The sequence below is a fragment of the Bos mutus genome, chromosome 12 (assembly GCF_027580195.1).
Source record: "Bos mutus isolate GX-2022 chromosome 12, NWIPB_WYAK_1.1, whole genome shotgun sequence".
NCBI lineage: Eukaryota > Metazoa > Chordata > Mammalia > Artiodactyla > Bovidae > Bos > Bos mutus.
Window position 1 is genome coordinate 81,064,947 of NC_091628.1, and position 24,695 is coordinate 81,089,641.

A 24,695-nucleotide genomic window follows, 5' to 3' on the forward strand; every position below is an offset into this window, starting at 1 on the left:
AGTCTTAGCAGGTGCTTGGAGGAAATCATGGACTAGAGGGAAACCAGGGGGTGGCTTGAACACAGTCCCAGGTTAATTTGACAGATCTCAGTTTTCTTTGGGGTTTATCTGACAGCCAGTTTTGGGGGCTCAGATACTTCACATCAACCACCCTTCTCAGCAAAACACAAGGCCGCTTCCACAGTAGTGAGATCTGAGACAGGACTCTCCGACGGCCTGATGCCCTCTGCCATGGTCCCCCCTCCTCCTTCTTGTCCTGGTTGGCTGGAGCTCTGGGGGCCACTCCGTTGCTGGGGGGGAGCCCCGGGCCACGGGTGTGGTCTGGACACTGGACTGGGGAGGCAGTGAGGAGTTGGGTGAGGAGGCGCCCGGAGTCCACAATTAGGAAGCAATGCCGCAGCCCAGGCCACTGCGCTCCCTGCAAGGGGCGCTCCGGCTGGTATGCTCACCACCCGACGTGCGTCCCGAGTTCTGTGTGTCTCGGATGGCATGTCTTGTGAGAGACCGGGGCTTCCCATCACCACTGATCTTAAATTCTAACAGGCAGAGGAAAGGACCCAGGAGACAAGAGCAGCTGGCTTCAGATGACCCTGACGTCACGGGCTCCCTACCTCAGGGGGCGAGGAGTAGGGGTGATGCTGGGGACCCCAGGTACTGCCATGCCTGGGGTGGGGTCGGGGTGCTCACATTTCCCCAGGGCTGGCTGAGCCTCCTCTAACAGGGACAGTCTCTTCCGTGGAGCGTCAGGATCAAAGGTTTCCCCGCCTTTTGGGGGAGGTTTGGTTTTGATTTTGGCATTGAACGGGAAGGCGCGCTCTCTTGTGAGGAGGAAGTGGTGGTGAGGGTGTGAGCAGCCCAGGCTGGGGCCATCTGGTGCAGGAAGAGGACACCTCTCTCTCGCTTGAAGGCGTCTTTACTATCTTCACTTGATTCACTAGCACATGCGTGTGAAACTGAACACAAGAACTGCACAGCACCAGGCACAGCTTCCTTGAAAATATGAAGGAAAGGGCATCTTTTGGCACTGGGATGACACATTTCCGCATTACTCTTTTTGTTTACAATTTGTTTTGCTCTTTTTTTTTTTTTGCTCCTCAACCTTAGCTCTACACAGAAATTATTAGATAAAAGTAAAAATTAAGTTTAGTTCTGGTATTTGTTACCAGTAAGTGTTTGGACAGAAGAAGAGGTGAAATTTGTTATTAAAACTGAGATTGGGGATGACTCAGTGTTTCCCCTCTTTTTACCTCTCCTCCCCCGAGTGGTCACGCATCTTCACCCTTCGGCAATCACCTGTCACCCCCCTTACTCGTTTTCCGACCAGCACCGGGCCAGGGCAGACAGCATCTCCTGAAAGCCTGGCGACCCTTTTGGACTCAACTCTCTTCCCCGTACATCAAATCCAGCCCACTCTCAAATACCACGTGCATTTCCTTTCAAGGGGGTCTGCCACTGTGTACATCTTCGCTGTCATCCTCTGTGATTAAACTAACAGATTCTTAGATGACATCACTGCCTTGGTTTACTGAACTTCACAGATATTCCATTTGTTACATATTGCAGGTCTGTGGCGACGCTGCACTAAGCGTATCCAGCGGTGACATTTTTCCAGCAGCATTTACTCACTCTGTGCCTGTGCATCACTATTTGTTATGGCGATCTGTGATCGGTGACCTTCGATGCTACTGTTGTAATTGTTTCGGGGTGCCATGCATGCTGCTGTCTTATTTTAAGAAACTGCCACACCCACTCCAACCTTCAGCAAATACCACCCTGATGCCTTGTCAGTGGCCTTCAGCATCGAGACAAGACCCTCAGCCAGCATAAAGATTATGACTCCTGGAAGGCTCAGATGATGCCTAGTACTTTTTTTTTTTACCAATAATGTATTTTTTTGATTAAGGTATGTACATTTTTAAGGACATAATACTACTGCATATTCAACAGACTACAGTATAGTATAAACATAAGTTTTATATGCACTGGGAAGTCAGAAATTTGTGGGACTTGCTTTATTGAAACACCTGCTTTCATGTGGTCTGGAGCTGAACCTGCAGCATCTCCAGGTGTGACCATACTGTCCCCGTCCAACCTGTATGCCGTGGCAGGTGAACCGCGTCTATACGTCCTTTCACAATGCCACCACCTCAACTGAGGATCTTAATTACATGCGAAATCACATCTGAATTGTTCTGTCCTGTTTTGAAGGTCCTCCAAAACCAGCCTCATCCTAATTACTTCTCATCTTTCCCCTGCACGTTCCTGCCACTTACCAGGCCCTCACTCACTGAGACAGCATCTGCCCCAATTGTGCCTGTTACCCAAAATGCCCTCCCCCCGGCCCTCCACCCCTCTGCCACCCTACCAGTGTGTACAGGGCCCGGTTCTTGTTTTCCGTCTGCAACTAGCTTCTTTCTTGACTGTCCAAATCCTTACTGCTCTCCCCATCACTGAACGTCTACAGAACTCAGTCAAGCAGCCAGTCTGAGAGGACGAGACCACCTGAAGGTCTAGGTTGCCTTGTGTGTACAACAGAAAATTGGACTAGATGTTCCTTAAACTAATCACTCCGAATTGCCTCTTCCAAATCAGTATCTTACTTCCCTGGTAGCCCAGATGGTAAACAATATGACTGCACTGTGGGACACCCGGGTTCCTTCCCTTACAAAGAATGTCTTGAAAGCCAGGCAGTTCTCTCTCAAAAACAGGTTTTCCCTGTTGCAGCAGGAGCCCCGGGGGCCACTCGCTGGAGCTGCTGCAGAAGATTCCTCGGGCAGACACAGGTCTAGACACTCTCCACTTTATCCCCTCTTGTACAGACTGCCTATGAGTGTCACCTGCACTGATGGAGGCGCTCTGATGGGCATCTCTACTGAGCAAGGATCCTTGAGCACCACCCCTACGAAGATGGCAGCAACGGGCAGCTCAGGAACGCAGAAGTCAAGTACTGAGCGGTGATCTCTCACAGCCCAAAGCCCCTGCTCTGAACCACCAACGGAGCGGCACCTGAACCTCTCGCCCCACCCCGGGAATCCAGGCGAGACAAGAGTGTGTACACCGCCATCACTTAGAAAGTATGATTAAAAAAAAAAAATCTTGGTATCGCTAATCTGTGCTCTGATCTCGAACAGGAGATCATGACTCATGAGCCTGGAAACTCCTGTGCTCCTGCTGCCTTCTTCACAAAACCACGTCTGTCACCTGCCGCAGCAGGCCGCAGGCCTGAAGCTGGGGTGGGTTCCATGAAAGTCAAGGCTTCTTGAGATGATCAGAAAGACTTTTTTGTCCTGAAAAACTCACGGGTAGCCCAGGGGTCTGTCCTGCACTTGGACTGTTTACTGGTTTTGAAAACCCACAGGGATGGCTTTGCTTTTTTTTGAGGAGGAAAAATTTATAAAATGATTACAGAGACACATTTTTTTTTCTTCTAATATTCTCCTGTTTAACATTAGGTGTGCTTCAAGATACATCTCTAAATTCATTCATGGTTTTAAAAAAGCAATTGATAAATCAGAAAAATAAAAATAAGAAACAATTATGAAGAGAACTAGGATTGCTGATAATTTCAGTCTCCCCTAAACACCGAGTATGTGGTCATTGTATACTTGCATCCTTAAGCACCATGAGACTATAACACCCTCTTCTTTCTCATGAAGACCAAGGCAGAGTGGAAAACAGAAATGATTTTCTCAAGGTCACTTAATGAGTCAGCCTTGGAAAGGGATTAGAATTTATATTGATCCTATCTTCCTGTTCTGAATTGTGTCATAAAGGTCACTGTGATCAACTGCAAGAGCACCCAAAACATAACAGCAGTTTCTGCAAGGAGGTGCAGATTGAGATAAACAGCAGAGCTTGAATTTCACTTGAAAATGGAGTTCTCGCACCTCGTTCTGATTTAATTTGCAGATTTTTATCAACCAAGCGCTAGTAACTTATTCCGTACCTGATACTACACACTTCAGACTCATAAAAGAAAAAAAGTCATAAAAGAACTAGCTCTAACTGATTAGATTGCTTTGTTGACAAGGGAGCGCAGCAACTTGAAAAGGATGGCTTTAAAATCAAATTGCACCAAAAAGTGAAAGAGCAAAGCTGAAAAGGAAAAGTGCTGAGAAGCCAGCCACGTGCTCGGGTGCTGTCTTCAGGGCTGCCAGGGCTCATCTTGGCTGAGAACCTGCTCCCTCTGGAGTCAAGGTGGACTCCTGAGCTACACACACACACACCGCCCCCCCTCATATACAAAGAGACACACACACACAGGTTTAGGGATACAGCGTTCAGGGCTCCGTTCCAGACACACTTTCCTGGGGGAGGGACTTCTAGAAGAGCCCTCCTGACAATTTGCTCCCTACTCTGATCTGGGAAGAGGAAAGACCGTGCTGTCTTGTTCGCTGTGGTACCCCCAGAGCCTGGCTGAACGCTAAGCATACTAAGGATGTTTTGTGGAAAGGAGGCTAATGGAAACTAGTCTTGGTGAGGCCAAGAGGTGAGACCCAGGCAGATGAAGGGACAATGACAGAAACTGGAATGAAGGGCAGTCAGGCATGCTGCCACAAAGACAAACCTCAGAAACGTGAGGCCAAGTGAGGCCCCTGTCACAAAGGGCCAGACGGTACCTGATTCGATTCGGTGTCTAAAACAGGCGAGTCTAGAGAGTCAGAAGCCAGATGGCCGGCTGCCCCGGGGTGAGGTGGGTGGGAGGATGCAGGGCTGACTGCTAGTGGAAGTCTCTTCTGGAAGCAACACCCATGTTCTGAAACTGAATGTGGTAATGGTGGGAGAACTCTGGGGACACACTCAAAATCACTCAATTGTCCTTCTTTTTTTTTTCGGCTGTGCTGGTGGCTTGAGGGATCTGAGCCCCCTGACCAAAGATCAAACCCCGGGCCATGGTGGTGAAAGTGCCAAGTCCTATCCACTGGCCAGCCAGGGAATTCCCTGAACTGACCTCATTTAAGTAGATGAACTATATGGTATGTGACTCAATCTCAATAAAGCTATTACAAAAACTTAATAAAATTGAGAACCTGAGAGCACTTTTATTTACACTAAAAAAAGTGTCACTAAATTAAAAATCCTTGATTAATAAAAGGAACGCTCATGATCTGCAAGGCAGATGTGGCTCGTAACCATGCACATGTTAGATGTTACCTGACAACTGTTGCTGGGCTGGATGAGGAGAGAAACAATTTTCACAGCCACAAAATGTTACTAAGGGAAGGTGAGAGAATACAGCCAACTCAGTTCAACCAAATACTGAGAAAATAACTGAAATGCATGTGTGAATCACGGTCAGCTGCGGTAGGTGCCAACATCTCTCCTCACAGGTCAAAAAGGCTGCTCATTGTTGAAAACAGAGGTGATAATCAACCAGGAAACACGGGCAGCCGGAGGAAGTGCAGAGGTAACGAAAAAAATCAGCATCAAGCGACCTCACTGCTTTGTTGACGAAATTCCTGCTTGGCTTATACCAAGCACGGATGCGTTCACAGTGGGCTCCACCGTAATTCTACTTCTACAATACGTGGAGATCTTAGAGAAATGCCTTAGAAAGTCTTGTCACCAAGTTCAGCTTGTGGTACACGATGGCACTGTCACCATCAGCCAAACAACAGAGGGAATGGCGGTTACCAGACGACCGAACTCAAGACAGTACAGACTTCCTGGGAGACAGAGTTGCTTGGAAAGTTGCTGGCTACATAATCTTCCAGGGCAGAGGGTTGATAAAGCTCTTCTGTAAAAGGTCAGGCAATGAACGTTTTAGGTTTTGAAAACCAATTTCAAAGATATTATGCAGGTACTTACAGAGCCAGTAAAAAGGTAAAGACCATAGCCTCAGGTTTGGCCCATGGCCCTCCCAGGCCCCCCGGCAGCCTACTGACCTTTGTTCTAAAAGTTACAAGTTCCAGAGAAGAATAACAATCAGGTTAGCTCCTAAATCAGGACTCTCAAACTTCCTGAGACCCTGAGAACAGACCTTCCGAAGCAATCAGAATAATTAATACCTGACAGATCTTTCTGATGTGTCAGGTAATGCTGCACCAATTATTTTATCCTAGAGAGGCTGTGCACAGAGCTCCCTGTCCACCCAACGTTGATTCCTTGACTGCAGATTTCTTCCCCTTTTCATTACATCCTATTGCTTTTCTACTGTGACGACGGCATGACCAGCAAAGAGGGGAACGTGTGCTGAGGAGCTGCAGAGATTCATGGCTGCTCAAATGTTTGTCACAGAGGGGATTTCAGTGACTGTTCTGGAGGTGTGAGCGCCCCGGGGCTGTCAGGGCTTGACCCTGTACTCTCATGTAGCGAGGACGCCCTGACTTACCCCACGAATGTCCCGAGGACTCAGAGCATCCTCACCATTCCCCAGTGGCCCTCCTCCTCCAGTTTCACCCTTCCCCAGAATCACTCACGTCAAGGCCAAAGTCATCTTTCTTAAGAGACAAATCTTACTTACTCTTCCGTTTAAAAGCCTCCACGGACTCTACTTCTTGCAGGACCAAAGAAAAACACTTTCGAGTGTGGGACAAGACCTCTGACACCCTGGCCTCACCTCACTGCCCCCTCCTGAAGGAAACCCTGAGCTCAGACAAATGCACTCATCATCCCTGCAGCTGTCTCGAGCCCCTGTGCTTTTTCTCCCCAGGCACTCCTTGTGGAGGCCCTTCTCCATGTTTCTGGCCTGTGTGCTGGCATCTTCCCGAGTCTTCTCAACCACACAGGGCTTTGCAAACCGGGACTCTTCTGCTGGCATGGACTCCAATAGAAACCTAGCCCTGTGCACCGACTCATCTCTCGTCCCTCAGGGGCTCCCAGCTTTTCTCAAGGGCCGGGGCAGGGTCATTTCCTCTCTCTGGACTGCACGCTGCGGTGGAACCAAGAGGGGCGCAAGCAAGCAGAGCACGCAGCTCTTGTCCTTCAGGAACTCAAACACTCTTCAGTGAATGAATGAAGCACAAGCCCCTGAGGAGTTACATAACAGTCTCGGCAGTGGAAAAACAATCAGCAGCTGCTAGTACCAAAATGACTGGGCGATGTCAGCCACTGTGGAGCCGGTGACCATGCTGGGGGCGGGGGGCAGTGGGCGGTGGGCCCGGGAGCAAGGAGCTGGGAGGGGTACGGTTACCGTGGAGCTGACACGTGCCCCTATGACAGTGTACAGAAGAAGGGGATGGCTCTGTGTTCAGGAAGGAGATGAGAGTGAGAAGGCAGGACCTCCTGGGCATCACTATGGAGTCAGCTCAGCTTTCATCGCGGCGAGTCCGTCAGAGCTGCTGGGGAGTGACCGCCGTGGAAATGTCTAGAAAAGTTGCGTCGCTGGGCCCGACGATGAGCTGAAGGGCACCGCAGAGCGGCCCTGTAAGCCCAGGGGGAGCGAGGTCTGCAGAGCTGCCACGCTGTCGCCTCCCTTCAGCACTGGGGGCATGTGTTCTCTGCAGAGCGTGGGACAACAGCTGCACACTTGGAAGCGGGGACGTGACGCCCGCACGGGGTCTGAGGACGAGGCCGGGTGCTCTGAGCACGAGGGATGCTCGCCTGTCCTCTGCGCCAGTCCCAGTACTGCTTAACCAAGTGCCTTCCGCCGAAACGCCTTCCACAAGGCAGCCGACTCCTGTGGTCTCCTCCTCCTCACTGTCTCTGCCTGGCCGTTTTTTTTTTTTTTGTGGGGGGTGGGGAACGGCCTCTGAATCTGTTTAGCACCCCTACTCCATCCTTCCTGAATCACTCCGCTGCCCTGAACTCTCCTGGATGCCTCCTCGCTCCATGGATGGCCCTTCTTCCTCCTCTCTGCTCTCTCTCAAGCTGCGTCTCAGGCTGTCTTTAGTGGTTTGCTCCAGACTTGTCCACTCATAGGACAAATATACGGTCCTGAATACTTTCCGGCTAGGACTATACACCTGCATTTGGCTGGTGGTCTCAGTGTTTTTTTTTTTTTGGCTGCGATATGTGGCAGGTGGGATCTCAGTTCCCCAACTAGGGATCGGATCTGTGCCTCTTGCCTTGGAGTCTTAACCACTGGACCAGCAGGGAAGTCCCTGGCATCAGTCTATTAAGAAATTCTGTAAATATTTATTCTAAGCGTATGGAGACACTAATTTCCTGAATACTGAGTTCCTACCACGTGCCAGGCATTATTCACATGTTAGAGACAGAATGGAAAAAGTTTCCACCCCCCAACCCCACCCCCAAAGACACACGGCTGGCCCTGGCGCCTGAGTAGGCCGTGAGGGGCTCTGAAGATGGAGAGAGGGTCGGAGCTGACCGGGAGGCTGGAGAGGGCTTCCCCGAGGAGGGGGTTTTAGAAAACATTCAAGGGTGAGCGGGAGTTAGGCAAGCAAAGGCCGCATAGGGTGGGGTGGGGTGGGGAAGTTGGTGCAGGGGAAGTTTGTTGTCGGCAAAGGGCAGATGTGGAGGCAAGAAGTGAGAAACAACAGGGCTGAGATGCCTGCAAACAGTTCAGCATGATCAGCCTGAGGCGGCTGGGGGCTGGGGCGGGGCCGATGGGGAGATGGGGCTAAGGAGCAGGCAGGGGCTGCATGGGTAAGCAGGAACCACCCTGGAAGCTGAGGCGGGCCTCCGAAGGCCCTGGTGGGAATCAGACGATTGGATTTGTGTCCACAGAGCCCAGCTGGGGGCTGGAATGTGGGGCAGGGTGGGGGGAGGGCGTGGTCGAGACAAGATTTTCCTAGGTGAGCGATGATGGTGGCGTGGACTGAGGCAGGGGATGGAGAGAGAGGCAATGGTGGGTTTATATGGAGAATACAGACTCTCTGGGATGCAGGTGAGGGAGGGGACCTGTGGGATGGGGAAGCTGAGGGCAGAGTCCAAGGGGAAGTCAGGATGCTCTGGTCTGGGCCTCCAGGAGGATGGTGGTGCTTCCCATGAGGGAGGGAAGGAGGGGTGGAGGAGCCAGGTCAGCAAAGCAAGGGTACATTTTGGTGCTCGGAGCAGACAGGGGGAGATGCCCAGTGGTGGTAGGACGCTGAGGTCTGGAGCCCAGGAGAGGAGGTCAAGGCCACAGGTCTAGGTCTGGGAGCCAGGAGCTTAGCTCAGGGGAGCCTTGGACTGGATGTAGTGGGAGTGTGCCCGGGAGAGCTGGGCAGGCTGGACCTGGGAGACAGCATGGGTTCGGAGTTCAGTGAAGAGACAGCCGTCATCTTGGCCAGGGGGTTCACAGAGCTGAGTGCTGGAATTCTAGAATCTTCTGTTGGTCTCTTCCTCCACGGTCTCTCCTTCCTCTACCAATCTCACACACATCGATAAGAGGAACTTTGCTGAGATAACTGTCCTAGCAATACTACTGACTAAACTACTTTTGACAGCCTCCAATGTCAAGCTCCAACTCTGCTGTTGGGTTGAAAAACACCTCCCTCTGTTACAGTCGCTGTGTTCCTTCCCTTGGTCACTACGTACCTACCTCTCGGCCCCCAAGTCTCCTTGAGGGCCTTCCCCTTTCAGGCCTCCCTACTATCTCCAAGGCCTCCCCTCCGTCTTGCTGGTCCTCTCCTCTAGGATGACCGGCCTCATCCTCTCCACCGCCCACATCCTGTCCAGCCTTCTACTCCCAGAAGCCTCTCACAGCATCAGGCCCCCTTAGGGGTCTTACTGCCCTGGGCACTCTGGGCAGTATTTCATCATTCTTGATGTTTCTCTAATTCAAGTGTGTCTATTGAGTTCCCTGACATTGATCAAAACCTCTCTAAAGGGAAAGGACTTGCTTTTCACATCTCAGGGGCCGACTGCACCAAACCTGGTCACTGTTTCAATAACGACCGCTGGCTGACTGCAACCCCAGAGCCAAGTGCAGACCACAGGCAGGTGGACGACAGCGAGCACGAAGCAGGTGCCAGGCAACAAGATAAAATCTGACAGAAGCAGGCAAAGAAGTGCAAAGGAATACACCCAAACAGGACTCTGGCCTTATTCTGGAATGCTTGAAATTAAAAACTGCAGACAGATCAATCTAACACACAGTATTTAGGAGCTGAATGGCTTTCTGACCAAACAAATGTTGGGTTCTACAAAAAAAATTTGAAAACCCACAGTCTGTAAACAAATAATAAATTTATCGTAAATGCAATCATAGAATTTGAAGAGGTCTGCAATAAAGCAGAAGGATCCTAAAACAATCAAAAAGATATTTTAAAAAGATGGAGGCAGGAGTACTAACTTTGGGTTTAAACAGTTAATCTGACTGAACCTTAAACTTAGCATTGAGTTTCCTACCAGCTGAAGCCAAGAAGGAAAGAAAAACCCAGTGAAGGACAGAGCAGAGGCCCTGGAGTGAGACACATCTGGGCCCCTGTTCTACAGCCCTCTCGACAGCAGTGAGTGGGCAAACCAGCACCTTGAGCCCAGGGTGCGGGCAGGGAACAGCTGGGACTCTCAAGGCTGATGCTGGGGATAAATGCAGAGGGAATTGAGTCAGTCCAGGACTAGGGACCCCGTGCTCTTCTCTGCAGCAGACCTCACAACGAGAAGCCAGTGGCAGGACTCCAGGGGCTAGCATACTGACCTGGGGGCAAGACCGACCTCGGAAAGTGGGGGAGCCTGCCCAGCGGCGGGCGGAGTCACAGACCAAAGGGCACCACTTCACGGCCGCCTGCTGGAAAGCCCTTTAAGAAGGGCGGGGACCTGGGGCTGGTTTACTCATGGGTGCTTGGGCTGTGCGACCCAGCAGACACTATGGTGTTCAGAGCATCTGTGGTGGGTAAAGACCCCAGGTGGAGTCCGCAGCCAGCCACAGGGGACAACCGTGGTGCTGATGCCTCGGGCGCTGGGGCCAGGGCACGCATACACAGCAGAGAATTACACAACACTCCAGTTACACTGCTGCTGGACCCTTTGGGACAGGAAGTGCCTGGCCATGGGCACGGAGTGAGCAGGTGGCCAGAAGTGTCAGACCTACCAAGTTCTAGCGTTAGGTGGGGCTAAAGACCCATCGCCCCACGGAAGTGGTGTGTGCAGGGTGAGCAGGAGCCAGGCCGGGGGTGCAGTGGGGTTGCGGAGGCAAGTTCGCCTGGACCACCATGTCCATCAGCCCTGTCGCGTAAAAACCTCTGCCCCAGTTCACACCTCCTGCGACACCAGGTTGGGTTCCTACGACCAAGTGACCAAATTCGGTTCATGGGTTAGCTCGGTACACAAGTGAAAGCTGAAAGCGGACAGTGGCTGCACTACAGCTCCAGCTGGGGGTCACCCTGAAAAGACAGGGACGGGGACAAGTGCTCCCGACGGGGAGACCCTGGGTAGTGCATTTGGTCGTGCACTTCTCGTGGAAAGAGTGGTGGCCTGAAGGAATAACATCTATGGACTCACCGGGCGTGGTGAAGGGCTTGCCTGGGTGGCCAGGGGACGGGAAGGTAGGGGACGAGGCTGCCTGGGGAGAGGCGTGTGGTCCGGCAGGAGCAGGCAGGTAGTGTGACACCCAGGCCCCCATGCTCACCATGAACGCCCAGCACAGAAGAGGTGGGGACAGAGCGATGCGGCAGGTGGCCGTCGGCCAGCCCTGGCACCGCTCACCCGGGGCCGGCACGTGAACAGTGCAGTCGAGGTGGAAGGAGGCTGTGTGTGGGCCCCACTCTCCAAGGTGGACTTGGCTTCTGAGGGTGAGCGAGGGCAGTGCTGAGCCTGGACACTCCACCACCTGTCCAGGAGAACTGACTGTGCCTGAGAGCCAGGCTGACTCTGCTGGGCCCTTTACTGCTCAGGAAGGGGTGCTGCTATAGACTGAAGCATGTACCCCCCACCCCCAAGTTCATATGCTGAAGTCCCTGACCCCCCCAATGCAACCATACTTGTAGACAAGGCCTTTAAAGAGCACATGTGTGCTCAGTCATGTCTGCCTCTTTGCAACTCCATGGACTGTATCCCTCCAGGCTCCTCCATCCATGGGGATTTCCCAGGCACGAATACTGGAGTGGGTTGCCACTTCCTTCTCCAGGGGATCTTCCCGACCCAGGGATCAAACCTGGGTCTCTCGTGTCTCCAGCATTGGCAAGCAGGTTCTTTACCACTGGGGCCACCTGGGAAGCCTTTCAAAGAGGTACTTAAGGTTCAATGAGGTCATAAAGATGGGGCCCTCATCCAACAGGACCGGCGTCCTTGGAAGAAGAGACACCAGGAACACGCAGGCACCAGGGAAAGGCCACGAGACACACAGCGAGAGCCAAGGAGAGTCCCGACAGAAACCAGCCCTGACAGTGCTGATCTTGGACCTCCAGCCTCCAGAGCACTGAGGAAAACTTCTGTTGTTTAAGCCACCCAGTCCACGGTCTTCTCCTGGGGCAACCTGAGCTGACTGACACAGGCCACAGTTCACTTTACCTGAAAGTGACACATTTTCCGGTCTCAGGGCCACCTGCCTTCTCTGTCACATGGCACCGCTCCCTGTGGGCTGGAGGGCTGTGTGAGGGGCTGACCAGGGTGCCAGATGACATCTCTCGATCACAGGCCTGCTGCCAGCCGGGAGGGGCACAGCAACCCTCTCACAGCATGACCCAGGGCTGCGCACTCGCCAGACGGATGGACAGCCAGGTGAGGCGAGAGAGACACCAACTTGCAGATGGCACCTGGCAAGGATGGCGCTTGGGGCTCCAGTATGCAGAACAGCCCAAATCAACGACTGTCACTCAGGCGCTGTGTGCCCAGGGGGCGGAGCATATGGCTCCTGGCAACCAGGGGTGGGAGGAGAGGGGCCCTGACGATCGCCCTCCTGCTGACCTACTTGGGGTGTCTGGGCTCCCTGTCCCATGACCCTGGACTCCCTGGTTTACAGAGCCTGGCTCACAGGAAAGGAGGTTCCAGAGGGGACAAAGCAAGAACACTGCTACTTCTTAAGTGACCGTTGTGGTCCTGTCAGTTTGGGCTCTTCTGACCAAAAAAAAGTAGGCAAGGGAAGGAGTCATTATCCTGCAGGAGTAATTAACCCTGATCATTAGGAAAAATTCAGCCAAGGGCACACAATGTGGGAGGGAAGACCCGGTATGGCGCTCGGGTGACCTGCGAGGGCATCTCCTAAACCTCCTCACCTGTGTTCTAGCCGACACGTGTGTGGCAGACACAGCCCAGGAAGGACGCAGGGACTGGGGACCCAGACGCCACAGGGCTGAGCACCTGTATTTTCATCCAGTCACCTTCCAGGCGGGGCCGGGACTCTTAAGTGGACCACAGAGGAGGGGCTGGTCACCAGGGTGCCGTCGAGGCGGGCTGCCGCAGGAGGGGAGGTGGTCAGTCCTTTGGACCTTCCGCTTAAGGTTTTCCCTGGGAAGAGTGCCCCTGCCACCCGGGAGGAGATGCTCCAGGAACCTGAGTGAAACACGAAGCTCCCAGCAGCACGAGAGGCGGTGCTCAGGCCCCACCTCCGCCAGGAGTGGTACTCAGTCTTCCTGCTGTGGGGTGTCAAGGGACAGCGCTCTGTGGATGGAGTGCAGCTCTCAAGACCCAAAGTCCACCCCTGCGTCTGTCCGGACTGGAGACACTTTGGCAGACACTCTGTCAATGCCAGGGCTCCTGAGCCATAAGATTAGCTCTCAGACCTTCCTTGTGACTGGTGCTCAAAGGCCCCCTCTGTCATTCACCACTGCTCCCCCAACGCTGTGATCATCCCAACAGTGCTGTCCCATCAGCTCTGCATGTGAGAATCTGCTGGGGACGCCAACTTCAGAAACACAACCTCCCATTTTGCTCAGGGAACCCCCTCTCAGGCAGCCCACGGGCACCCCAGTCAATGTACTTCTCCCTGTCTGCTCTTCTGTGCTGATGGGATGGTGCTGCCATTGAATCCCTCGTTAGCTGAGCCAGCCATCTCAGATCACACACACTTCTTTCTCTCCCTCTCAGCTCTGTCCAGGCTATTGGAAAGTATTTATACTCATTATCACTCTGGACGCTGATTATTCTGAGTCCTCATCCTTACCATTCTTCCTTCCATTTCCTCAAAGAATTTCCCCTCTTCCTCCTACTAAATACAGGCTGAGTCTGCTGCCTACATTTCATCCCAGGTGTGATCCTCTGCAGTGGTCCCCGCCCTCGCTGGTGCCAGGGACTGATTTCACAGAAGAAGAATCAGGGGTGGGGGTGATGGTTCCAGCACATTCCATTTGCTGTGCACTTTCTATTATTATCACATTGGCTACACCTCAGATCATCAGGCGTGAGATCCCGGAGGTGGGGACCCCTGACCTGTTGGGTTCCCTCCCAACCCTACACACGGACTCTAGCCGTACCTGCAGCCCTGATCTCTCCAGGAGCCGCGTCTGTCTCCCCACGCGTCAGCTTCCTTTACTGTACATTCTGGAGTCAAATACACCTGCAAGGACCAGCCTTCACTTCCTTCTCTCTCACCTGCAGACCTGGCCCACTGATAAGGGAACCCCTTCTCCCCACCCTAGATGGAAATTCTGGGACCCACTGACGTCCAAGGATGTCACACCTGACATCACTTTCCAGACCACATGCAATGAAGATCGACTTCTCACACGCAATGCGGGCAGGTGATGTGAGAGAGAACAGAACTCTCTCTCATACCCCAGAGGGTAAAGGGGATGGAGACGGGAAATGACAAGCCCAGTGTGCTGGATCACAGAAGCGCCCAAGCAGGCTCAGCTTGACTGAGAGGAACCCTGGGGACACCAGTGTGGAATCATGTTGTTTGGACGGAGCCGTTTTTGTGGGCAAGTGCTCGATATTTCCTGACGATTAATGACAAGGCTGAGAAAACCCAGCACTTATCTGACCGGCTCGTTGGTTGTTTCCTTGAACTTCTATTACCTTCATAGTCTCTCCATTTCAACTAAGGAAAATCAAGAAGTCTGATATCTGCTCTTTACTCCAGAGCACACAATAATAAGCATTTTAACAGGAAGACACTGTGGCTTTTACAAGATGATAAAAACAGATAAATATTCCGTCTTGTTAACTAGGTTGGTGTTTCTCTAAGAAATCATGCTTATCTATTGGAAGTGGAGCGAGAGTGTCCAGTTTGACCAGTCTTTCAGTGGCAAGTTACTTTGTTTTTTTTACCTTCCAAAGAAAACACTAAGAATAGTCGCGATCAGAGACCTTGGAAACATGTCAAGATATCCATGATGCAAGGCAGAGGAATGACACACGGTCCCAACCACATGTACGATCTCAGAGGAGACGTTTACGCAGGCCCCTGAGTACCTCTCAACTTTCGATTGTGATTGTTATCGTTTACCTGCTGCTGTCTTTGCCGCCTCACTTGTGCAAACTGTGACAGCATCAGCTGCCTGTCCAGCAGCTCCATCCTCTGCTGCCTCTGGATGTCCACTGTGGCCCCCATCCCGACCCTGGCCTCGCTGGTGGGCTCCGAGGATGAGAAGAGGGGCTCCAGGGTCCAAGCGCAGAACTTGGCCATCCAACTGGGCACATACAGCACCCTGTGGACTTGCAGCGTTCTGCTGTTGTAGCAGATCCCAGAAGCCTAGAAGAGAAAGAGTCCAACTGCATTGTTGACAGGTCATAAAATTTTTAGGGAACATATCTGACACAGAAATCAGTGACCGTAAAATACTTCAGGTGGTGCTTTTGCCTTCACTTTCGTAGGGTGAGGTAAAAACCAGAATGCTTACTGAGTTGCAGGATACTAAGCAGGACAAACCAAACCAACAAAACACTGAATCTCCTCAGTAAACAAATGTGTTTTTAGTAAGTTAGAAGAGACAGCAAAATCCTACCTATTTAACACTTGAAAGTACTGGCACCATACTTAAAAACAATGTTGTCTTTCAGAAAAAAAAAAAAAAAGCCATAAAATATCTGATTATCAAGACACTTTCACACTGTACTAACTTTGTGGTTACTTTTATTGGCAGATGGCCATCAGAGAGACATACTGACATAAAACAACCCTAATAGTCAGTGATGTGACCCAGACATACCTTTATCAGAAAATAAAGATGATCTAAAATGTATATAATATTTTAATAAATTTATCAAGTACTGATTTTTCCTAGATTTAGAAATCCTTGCCAACAGTTAGCAATGAACAGTTCTGCTTACTATTTTTCATCTTTAAGACAATTTACATGGTAAGAGGAATCTAAAGAGTCCCTGTGGTTTTCTAGGTAAACATGAGAATGGCTATTCCTTTGTTAGAAATCTTCAACTTTATGAATCTGATTCTTAGGATAAGAAGTTATTCATATCAAATCAGAGCAGGTTTGATAACTTTCTAGTAAGAGAAAAGTACACTTTAATATTTTATTAATAAAATTACCTAATTAGGCAAAAATCTATTGAGAATTTGCTATATACCAGGTGCTGTTCTAGGCACTTAAAACTGAGCAGAAGACAAGATACATAAAGCCCTACTCTGACAGTCATGGTCAATACGGAGATCGCACAATAAACAAGCAAACATATAAAATGATTCCGGATAAGATCTATGAAGGAATTACAGTAAGGTGACTTGGAGCAGGGATCTTCTTTAGCTCAGGTGGAAGTGACACTTGAGCAGAGTTTTTAAGGATAATGAGGTGCCAGTGATTTGATGAACTGGAGGAAGAACCTTTCCAGCAGAGAAAACGGCAAAGGCAATGCAAGAATGAACTCGGGAGTATCTATGAGAAATCCTGGTGGAGCCGTCAAGTGGGTTGTTGGATATAAAATTCTGGAACTCAAGGGAAAAGTTAGCAGAGAGAAAGATTTGAGAGTCCGTTGTATCGACTACATTTAAAGCATGAGAACTAGAAGAGACAATAGGAGGGTGAGGGGATACTACAGAGGAGAGAAGAGGACTTTGGACTGAACCTGGGATACACCAGGATTTTGTGGATGGACAGAGTAGGAGAAGCCGGTGAAGCAATCTGAGAAGGGGCTGCAAGTAAGAAGGAAAACTAGCAGAGTTTAGTACTGCTGAAGCTAAGAGAACCATGTTTTAAGAAGGAAATAGCCATGTCTAATGCAGCCCAGAGTTCACATAAGACGTGAGAGAGGAAAATGACCGTTGGATTTGGCAAAATTAACCAACTTTGGTGCAGTGGTAGAAGCAACAGACACACTGGAGGAGGCTAAAAGGCGAATGGAAAAGGACTTTTGATTTCAAATAGTTTCCATGCTACTTCCTTCGTGAATTGTACAAAACAACAAAGAAAACGAAAACAGAAACAAGCTTCAGATTCGGTGCAACGAGAGAACATCTGTAATCCTCACCACACCAACAAAACGGAAAACACACTTAGCGGTCGCCAGGAAGGGTAAATCCGCAGGTGGGAGAGGGGCCCTGGATGGATGGCAGAGGAAGGTGGGAGTGAAGGGGAGGATCAGAGGACTCAGTGCCAGAAGCAACCAGTCTCCTCTGCAGGGAGGAGGCAAGGGCTCGGCAGGGCCTGAGTCAGGGAGGCTCTGGCGAGGGCAGGGCAGCCCCTCGGGGGACACTTGGGCTCCACATGGTGGGGGCTCCAGACAGACACAGAGGCCCTCCGTGGATGTCTTCGGAGCTTCCAAAAGAAGACCACAGAGGAAATGTATGAAGAAGACTTTGTTTCAAGAGATAATAACCGAGTTTTCCAGGATGAACAAAGAATATAAATACTCAAACTGAAAGTGTAAGAGTCCCAAGAAAGATAATAAAATGAAATGTATATCTAGCTCCATGAGAGTCAGAGAAAGAAATCCTTAAAAGCATGAACAAAAAAAAAGAACAAAACAGCTCATTACACAAGGGTGAAGTCACAACCCATGGTAGTCACGCACTGACGGTGCGCCCTGGGGAAAGTTCAGGATGAAAACGTAGGAGAAGGCACCCTTTGCTTCAGATAAACAGGTCCCTAGATGGTCAGATGCACAGCTCAGGAAGTACTTTCAGTGACCTCAGATTCCTGCACCTTCATGTATAAAGAGAAGCACTAAAATGAACTTGAGATTCTGCCCTTTGTGATTACTGGTAATCTTTCAGCGGGATGTAGGCCTGACTAGATGTACTTCCCAGCCAATAAATCCATACACGCTTGCTTCATCGTGATTTGTTTGGCTTCATGACACTTAAAGAGTTTATGGACACTTTGGTGTGTATTATATATCACGATAAAATGACTTAAAAATAAAGAATAAAGGGTACAGGATAGATGAGGTAATTTCAGGGAAGCATACTGAGGCTTATCAGATTATAAAGTATGCTATAAAGTTTGAGTAAGCAAAACAGGGTGGTCTTTATGGGTGTGTATGTGTTAAGTTGCTTCAGTCATGTCTGACTCTCTGTGACCCTGTGATCTGTACCCCGCCAGACTCCTCTGTCCATGGGATTCTCCATGCAAGAATACTGGAGCCGTGCCCTTCTCCAGGGGATCTTTCCGACCCAGGGATTGAAGCCACGTCTCTTCTGTCTCCTGCGTTGGCAGGCGGGTTCTTTACCACTAGTGCCACCTGGGAAGCCCCAGGTCTTTATCTAGAGTGTGTCAAACTGATGTAAAGAGCAAAGGCAGAGACACAGACTCCATTACAAGGCACCTGGTACACAGCAGAAATGGGTATGTCACACACGAAAAGAACACACAGGCCACACGGAAGGAAGAAGTCAAACCAGCCCCCTCTGCCTGATACCACACAAAACCTCCCAGTGGGTTAAGGACACAAATGTAATTTACAAAACTGCACATCTTTCTGCGCAAATATAGAAGGGACATCTTTTTGGCACTGGGATGAGAAAGGATTTTTAAGTAAGAAACATAAAGCCTAGATTATAAAAGAAAACATACATTCATCTACTTCATAATTTAAAAGCTACAGTAGGCTAAAAGTTACATGAAGGGGGCGAGGAAGTAAGGATTCCTTTTCTGAAGGTCTGAGTAAAAAAGAAGATGGAAAATGGAATTGTGCAACAGCAAAAGCACAGTCATTCAGCTGAAGACAGCAAAATGTTGTCATAAATATCACGAACTGTGAAAAAAAATCTGAACAAATCAGAATTGTGAGATTTGAATTAAGTAAAAAATTTAATTTTTTTTTTTTTTTCATCTCAAAGTATCCAGCTATGATGGTGAATTTATCCATTTGCCCATAGTTCTAACCCCAAGTACTTGGAACATGTTTGTGTATGTGGAAGCTGTTATCAGGCACACATACATCGACCCTTTTATCACAATAAAGTCTCCTTGTTTTCAGTGATACTCACAAAGTCTATTTTGTCTTAGATTAATGTGGCCACTTCCGATTTCTATTTCAGTATTAATCTCTCTCCATCCTGTTACTTTCAGCCTTCCGTGTGTGTGTGTCTGCGTTTAAAGTGTGCCTTGTGGACAGCACACAGCAGTTTCTCACTTTTAAATCCAGTCTGACAATCTCTGCCTTTTGATTAGCATCTTTCCCTGTTCACACTTAATATATTTACCTTGATACAGAGGAATTTTGCTGTTTGGTTCTATCTCAACTGTTTTTTGTTCTTTGCTCCTACTTTCTTATTTCCTTTTGCATTAAGCAAATACTTTTCAGTATTTCATCTTAATTCCTTTAATGGAATTTTTAAAGCAATATCTCATATTTTTTCTTGTGTTTGCTCTAGGGATTTCAATATACACACAAGGTGCTTAGAATTAATACCAAAATACTTCAAGTAAAATAAAGGAAACTTACGAGAGGAGAGTTCCATTTAACATTACCCTCATTCACTGTGATACTTTTCTGTCCTAATACATTATGAACCCACATAACAACTGTGTTATTCACGCTTTATGCAATCATATGTCTTAAAGATATAAGGAAAAAAGTAATGACAATGTACAATTGTTGCCTGTACTTAAGGAGCTCACAATTTAGTAAGGCGGGGGGTGGTTCTTAAAGGGAAGGGTAGGTCAGAGATTCCTTTAAGGAATTGAGGAAGGCTGAAGATTTTTATTCTCTTGCCCATATCTATCCCCCCACCATTACATATACAATTATGAAATCATGTGTTCAATTTTAGGAGGGACAGCCTATGAAGAATTAGTACATTCTACTCAGCAATGAACAAACTCATGACTGCAAATTCTGGCAGGGAGAAAGTGTGCTCATTGGAGTAAAGCTCTATTCTAAGGCTCACTTATCTGAATGTATGTATGCTCTGGAAGGGGAAGAATTCTGGTTGATTTTGATCACTTCATGGCCTCTGCACCTAGAAGAACGTCTGCTGGGAGAATGGTGAGTGAATAGTCTAAATGGTCATCTTAGATTCTTTTAAAGGAAACTGGAAAGGTACCAAAGGACACACTTTTTTGGTGCTAAGTTCATACTTCCCATATGACAAAAACATAGAACCCACTGGTTCACGCCTCTGGTACCTCAGCACCACCTCAAGTCGTCAAATAAGTAAAGTGCTACTGTAAAATGTTTTGGGCGATGAAATAAAAATTTTTATGTTAAGGTAAGACAAGAAAAATTTAAACATAAAATTTTCTCTGCCCATTTCGTTGCTTCCCCTCTTCTTTACTGAACTGAACTGAACTGAACTTCATCTTTGTCATGTGCTTACCCAGCCCTCCCCATCGGCAAAAATTCCTGCTCAATCACAAATATCAATCTTTCTCCTTCTGGCGCCTGCTAGGCAACTCCTTAGATGATAACATCCTTTACTCAATCCTATGGGGGGTCACGATGACCCCCACATACCTTGTACGTGTACACACCTTAGGTGAACAATGCCAAGACATCATTCTCCTCAAAGATAGAGATTGATGCAGAACAGACTGGTCAGATGACCTGGGGAGATACTGGGCCACACGAAATGGAAATTCATAGCTTAAATACTTATGACCTTATTTTATTTATATTTTGACTATTTTACAAGATTATTGTTATTTGCATTACCAAATCTGTGTAAAATAAATGATGACTAGGCGACGTGAAACAACTGACCAAAAGCATATCCTCTAAGAGCCAACAGTGTGACTCCAGGTAAGGGAAGAAGCAACAAGAGGGAACCATTTCCTAGACCATAACACACTAGTCAGACGGGTGCTTCAGAAGCTTGTGAACAAGGCCTAGTCCAGTAACAGCAGTGAGTAGCCTAACGATGAAATCCTCCTGACCTGGGAACGAGCATTCCTAAGAGCACTGGGGAAAGCTGGTGATGAAATGTTTCCCAAGCCTTAGTGAGTATTACGACTGAAAGGGAAGAGAGAGAACGAAGAAAGCTGCCCACCATCCAGTTCTCTAAGAATCAAATCACCAGCCGCTGCAGTCGCTGACCTATAGCACACTCTGGGAGGAACTCAAAACAAAGTTCAGGGTGAGGCACTCTGTGCTCTGGGAAAACTGACAGAGCTGGCCCTCAGACAGCTAGATATTTCAGGAGGAAATGTCATAAACTCAGGGTCTGGCATTTTCCCACACTTAGAAAAGCACTAAAATCATTAACTAATCTATCTGTTCCTTGCAAATAGCAGCAACCTTCTGCCAAGATGCGTTCTTGATTGCATGCACCCTTCTGTCAACATCACATATGTTCTGGTCACCTCCTTCCCTCTGCAAACAGTTCTCAGAGCTCCCTGGGAGACTGTCCTGGGTTATAATCCTCAGGTTGGCTCAGATAAAATTTTCCATTTCTTTCTTAGATTGACTATTGATTAAAATATAAAGAGGTTTAAGAATTCAGTTTCCTATAAATATGTGATAATCACATCACCCTATTCTAGGAGACGATGGGGGATAAGCACAGTAAACTTTACCTAAGTTATACCTCATTACTATCAAAAGCCTTGAGAGAGTATTATCATGAATTACAAATAATACTTATTTATTATACTACCTTACACATTACTTTTAACTTTCATTTTCATTATCTCATGAACCTCTCTTATATTGGGACTTCTGAATGAGAATTTGATTGAAACCCCATAGAGTTTGCGGGGAAAAAAACAGGCTTTAAAAATAGACCATCTGCTGGGATTTGCATGTCAAGAGGCCAGGGGAAATTCTAAGGGAGGGGTCTGGCAGGCCCACAGAGCCCAGAAGCCCCAGATCAAGCTGAGAGACCCAATGACAAGGGGTGAAGCAGTGGCAGGGGTCTTGGGCAGGCTGGGAGACAGGTCTAGACTGTTCAGATACAGCGGGAAGGAACATGTGGGCTGTGTCTGCGAAGGCCAGGTACACCCAGAACCAGAACACTCAAGCGGCAGGAACTGGGAATCCTGGTCAGCAAGAGGGCCCCAGGGGTCAGGCAACCAGAGAGCATTCTGGATCTCTTGCAGTTGCAAGTCTGGGCCAAAGGGGATAAAGAATTTAATTTGCTGGGTGGAACCATGCGAAACTCTCTTGATTACAGAGAGTAAACCTCAACTGTCCTCTGGTCTTGTTTAGTGTTAGCATGAAGCCACAGCCAAAGGTGAGAAACCATGACATGGCACCAGCACGCAGATTTCTACTGATCTTCTTCTCCAGTCAGCTATGGCTGAACAGAGACCCACTTGGCAAACTACACTGCCGCAGTCCTGGCGAACCAAGGTCCCAACATGTGAGAAATTTATCTGGCGGGACAGCAGGACAAACACAGGGGCCGTCACCCTGGAGGAGAGCGTGACTGGTCTCAAGGTAAAGACGAGACAGGGGAAGAGACGCCCTCTGATACCTGGACCCCTTCACACAGACTGCATATTCACTCAGGACCTGAAGAAAGCAGGCCCACTGAAGCCTCATTTATTCATTCAGTGCATGTTTACCGAACTTCTACTATGTGCCAGGCTGTGTTCTAAAGGCAGGGAGCAAAACAAAGAAAATTCCAGCTCTAAAGAACTGTCCGTTTTCCTATTCCTTCTTCTTCACTGAAAATGCTAAAGAAAGAAGGAAGGAAATTACTTATTTTATTATGCAAAGAATATGTACACAAATCAGAAGTGCTCAAAATTATTTGTGCCATTTGTGATTAATTATGAAATGACTGTCCTTTTCATGACAGAATCAAGTGGCTTTAGCACTTATTTAAAGAGTCTTGCTATTTTGTTCTTTGTCAAGTACAAAAGTAATTCAGATGAATTTCCCATAGCTCTCTTTTCATTTTCATTATTATTTTGAACTATCTATTTAAAACACTGGGTATCCTTCTAACTCTTGGGAATTTGAATTAGAAGAGGAACAGAATTAATTGAACTAATAATAGATTATTTGTTTTTAAGAAACTGTCTTAGAAAGCTGCTGTAAGCTTTTCCTTTCAGTAAACCATGCATCAAGAGGATGAGGTTTTCTGCATGAAGCAGAAAACTGTAAATTCCAGTGGTTTAAAAACAACAGAAATTTACTTCTCTCTCATGTTAGAAATGCTCCAACCATCTTAACTGCATTCCAGGCAGTGGGGAGAAGAAAATGAGGAAGAACAAAAGGACAAAAGGCTACTTTAAGGAGACTTCCTAGAAGTCCTGCCAATAAGTATGCTTGTAGTTCACTGGCCAGGATGCCAAGATTTAGCTTGATAGCTAGACCTAGATACAAAGGCAACTGGAAAATGTGATCTTTTAGTTGGAGGTCCTGCTGCCCCTAATAAGATGAAGGTTCTGTTAATAAGGAAAAAATACATTGGGAGACAGCTCGAGTCTCTAGTACATGGCAAAAAGCTTTCATCAAACACTAAAAGGTAAATACCTTTTAATATCCATTCCAACAAGGAGACTGTTCTCTTTTATAATTATATTCACTTTTCATAAACTGATTCAAAAAACTAAAATTAGGAAGTAAATAGGTTTATGTTAAAATTTGTTTCTTACATTGGACTAAAAATAATAAAAATGAATTTAAATATCAAGAATAACTTATGCATTTACAGACAGAGATTCAACAGGGAAAAACTCAATCCTTTCTAAGACCAGGAACAAGCCAAGGATGTCTATTCATCACTCTTATTTAACATTATATTAGAGGTTTTAGCTAGTGCAATAAGGCAAGAAAAATAAAATGCATAGATCAGAAAGGAAGAAAGAAAACATATAAACCAAATATATTTCCTGATGACTTGATCATATATTAATATGTAGGAAACCCTGAAGAATCCACAGAAAAGCTACCAGAAATAAATAAATAAATTGCTATTGTATCCTCGAGGATACAATAGCAATATATAGAAATCAACTGCATTCCATGTACTAGCAACAAACATTTGAGACAAAACTCCATTTAAAATAGCATCAAAACCTCACAAATTACTAGAAATACATTTAATGAAAGATGTACAGGGCCTATACATTGAAAATTTTAAAATTAAAAATGGGAATTAAAAAATTACATAGTAGACACATACTATGTTTATGAATTGGAAGACCCAATATTATTAAAATAGTTGTACTAGTTACACATTACTGAATAACAAATTATTCCAAACGCAGTGGCTTAAAACAATATGCATTTAATATACATACAGTTTATGTGGTCAGAAATCTAGGGACTGCTTAGTTGGGTGGTTGTGGCTCAAGGTCTCTCATGAGGCTGCATTCAAGATGTCATCCTACCTATGTTCATCTGAAGTCTCGACTGGGTTGTAGGATCAGCTTCTAAGGTAGCTCAAAACCCAACTGGGAGATTAGTGCTGACTGCTGCCAGGATGCCACTGTTCTTTGCCATGTAGACCTCTCCACAGGGCTGCTTTAGGACCCTTGTGACATGGCAGCTGGCTTCCCCCAGAATGAATGATCTGAGAGAGAACAATATGGAAGCAATATGTCTTCTGTGATCTGCCCTTTGGAGTCACACTCCATCATCTCTGCCAT

General features: G+C 47.8%; 1 protein-coding gene across 3 annotated transcripts in view; it reads right to left on the reverse strand.

The window, feature by feature from the left end:
• UBAC2 (UBA domain containing 2) overlaps positions 1-24,695 on the reverse strand; it is a 170,448-nt gene that overhangs the window by 25,273 nt on the left and 120,480 nt on the right. For all 3 annotated transcript variants that reach the window (XM_070380789.1, XM_070380788.1, XM_005899251.2), the window contains one exon: positions 15,209-15,454. In XM_070380789.1, coding sequence (XP_070236890.1) covers positions 15,209-15,454 — 246 coding nt within the window. The remainder of the gene's footprint in view (positions 1-15,208; positions 15,455-24,695) is intronic.